Source organism: Nestor notabilis, unplaced genomic scaffold (assembly GCF_000696875.1).
Source record: "Nestor notabilis isolate BGI_N333 unplaced genomic scaffold, ASM69687v1 scaffold23787, whole genome shotgun sequence".
Taxonomy (NCBI): domain Eukaryota; kingdom Metazoa; phylum Chordata; class Aves; order Psittaciformes; family Psittacidae; genus Nestor; species Nestor notabilis.
Window position 1 is genome coordinate 3,217 of NW_009937269.1, and position 1,409 is coordinate 4,625.

Genomic DNA, 1,409 nt, shown 5'->3' on the forward strand with positions numbered 1-1,409 from the left:
TCTCACTGACCAACCGACACCCCCAAGTCCTTCCCCTCAGGGCTGCTCTCAATAATCCCACCATTATCACAAAGTAAAACCCAAGTGGGTCCCTCTCCCCTTCCTCGTGTAGCACGGACCATACTCCCAACTGCTCCAGCTCATCCCTGCCCTGCCAAGGCCTCTCCCCAGCCTCCTGCCTGGCAGGGAGCAGAGGAACAACCCTCAGGGCACGTACCTGGTGTCGCTGCGGGCCTGGGCGCCGCGGTACAGGTACACAAGGCTGAGGAAGTGCACCAGGAACTGCAGCAGCACTGTCAGAACCGTGTAGAGGTTGAAGATGTTTGGCAACGGGCGCTCCTTGGACAGGGTCTTCAAAGGCTGGGAGACAAAAGTGGAAGGGCCGAACGGTTTCCATCATCTCCAGGTGGTTTTCCAGCAGAGTCCAACCAACGTTTGTGTTTCTCAGCAAATACCAGCAAGAGACACCCCCAAAGCTCAGCTGGAGGAGCTTTAAGGTCCCTTCAACCCAACCCAGGCTGGGATTCTACAGAACCATAGAACCTGCTCCCAGCCTGTGCTTGGGATCTTGCACACATCTTGTGTCTACCCAGGTACAAGACCTTCCCCTTGGCCTTGATGTGACTGACACCAACCAGCCACTGCCCCACCAGCCTCCCCTTACCTTCGACCTGGAGATGAAAAGGAAGCAGCCAGCCAGCAGCAGACCCTGCAGAGTGGCCTGAAAGTCACTGAACTTCACCCCTTCCAAGTAGAGGACACTCTGGCTGTAAGCAAGGATCAGGGCGTTCAGGGCAAGGATCTTGAACATTTGGAGGGTTGTCACTAGCGTGCAACGACCTTGCTTGATCACGTGGCAGACTAAGGAGCAAGAGGAAGCAGCGTTTGGAAATGAAGCAGGTCCTGGGGCTTTGTCCCTCAGTCCTCTCCCTTTCTGAAGCAGCACAGGGGGAAGAGACCCCCTCACTGTGTGAGGAACCCCTGCAGGGCTGCTCCACACACAGGCCATGGGACCAGGGGAGTTTCTCCCCACCCCACCCCCTCCTGGCTTTGCTTATTACATTGGACACCAAGTGTCAGGTCCCACCATGCACTTACTGCATTGAATGGAGGAGAGCTTGGAGGTGAAGGGAGCTGCGATGCTGGCGTCACCCAGCTTCACCACGGGCACACGCTCCTCTTCCAGATCCTTCAGGACCTGACTGATCCGCTCCTGCAGGCCAGGAAGAGAAAGGGACAAAGGCACACGGCTCATTCCCACAGCCTGGCTCGAGGGTGATCCCGTGCTCTAAGGTGAAGCCTTCATGCTTGTGGCATCCTGGCCTGTATCAGCACCAGTGTGGCAGCAGGGGCAGGGCAGGGACTGTCCCCCTGTGCTGGGCACTGGGGAGGCTGCACCTCGAATCCTG

At 57.6% G+C, this 1,409-nt stretch overlaps 1 protein-coding gene across 1 annotated transcript in view; it reads right to left on the minus strand.

The window, feature by feature from the left end:
• The window catches only part of ATP13A1 (ATPase type 13A1), a gene marked incomplete at its 5' end in the record, with an annotated part of 14,603 nt that overhangs the window by 1,472 nt on the left and 11,722 nt on the right, over positions 1-1,409 (minus strand). Inside the window, 3 exons of the mRNA XM_010018752.1 lie at positions 218-360; positions 665-861; positions 1,099-1,213. Of these exons, the coding sequence (XP_010017054.1) occupies positions 218-360; positions 665-861; positions 1,099-1,213 (455 nt within the window). The remainder of the gene's footprint in view (positions 1-217; positions 361-664; positions 862-1,098; positions 1,214-1,409) is intronic.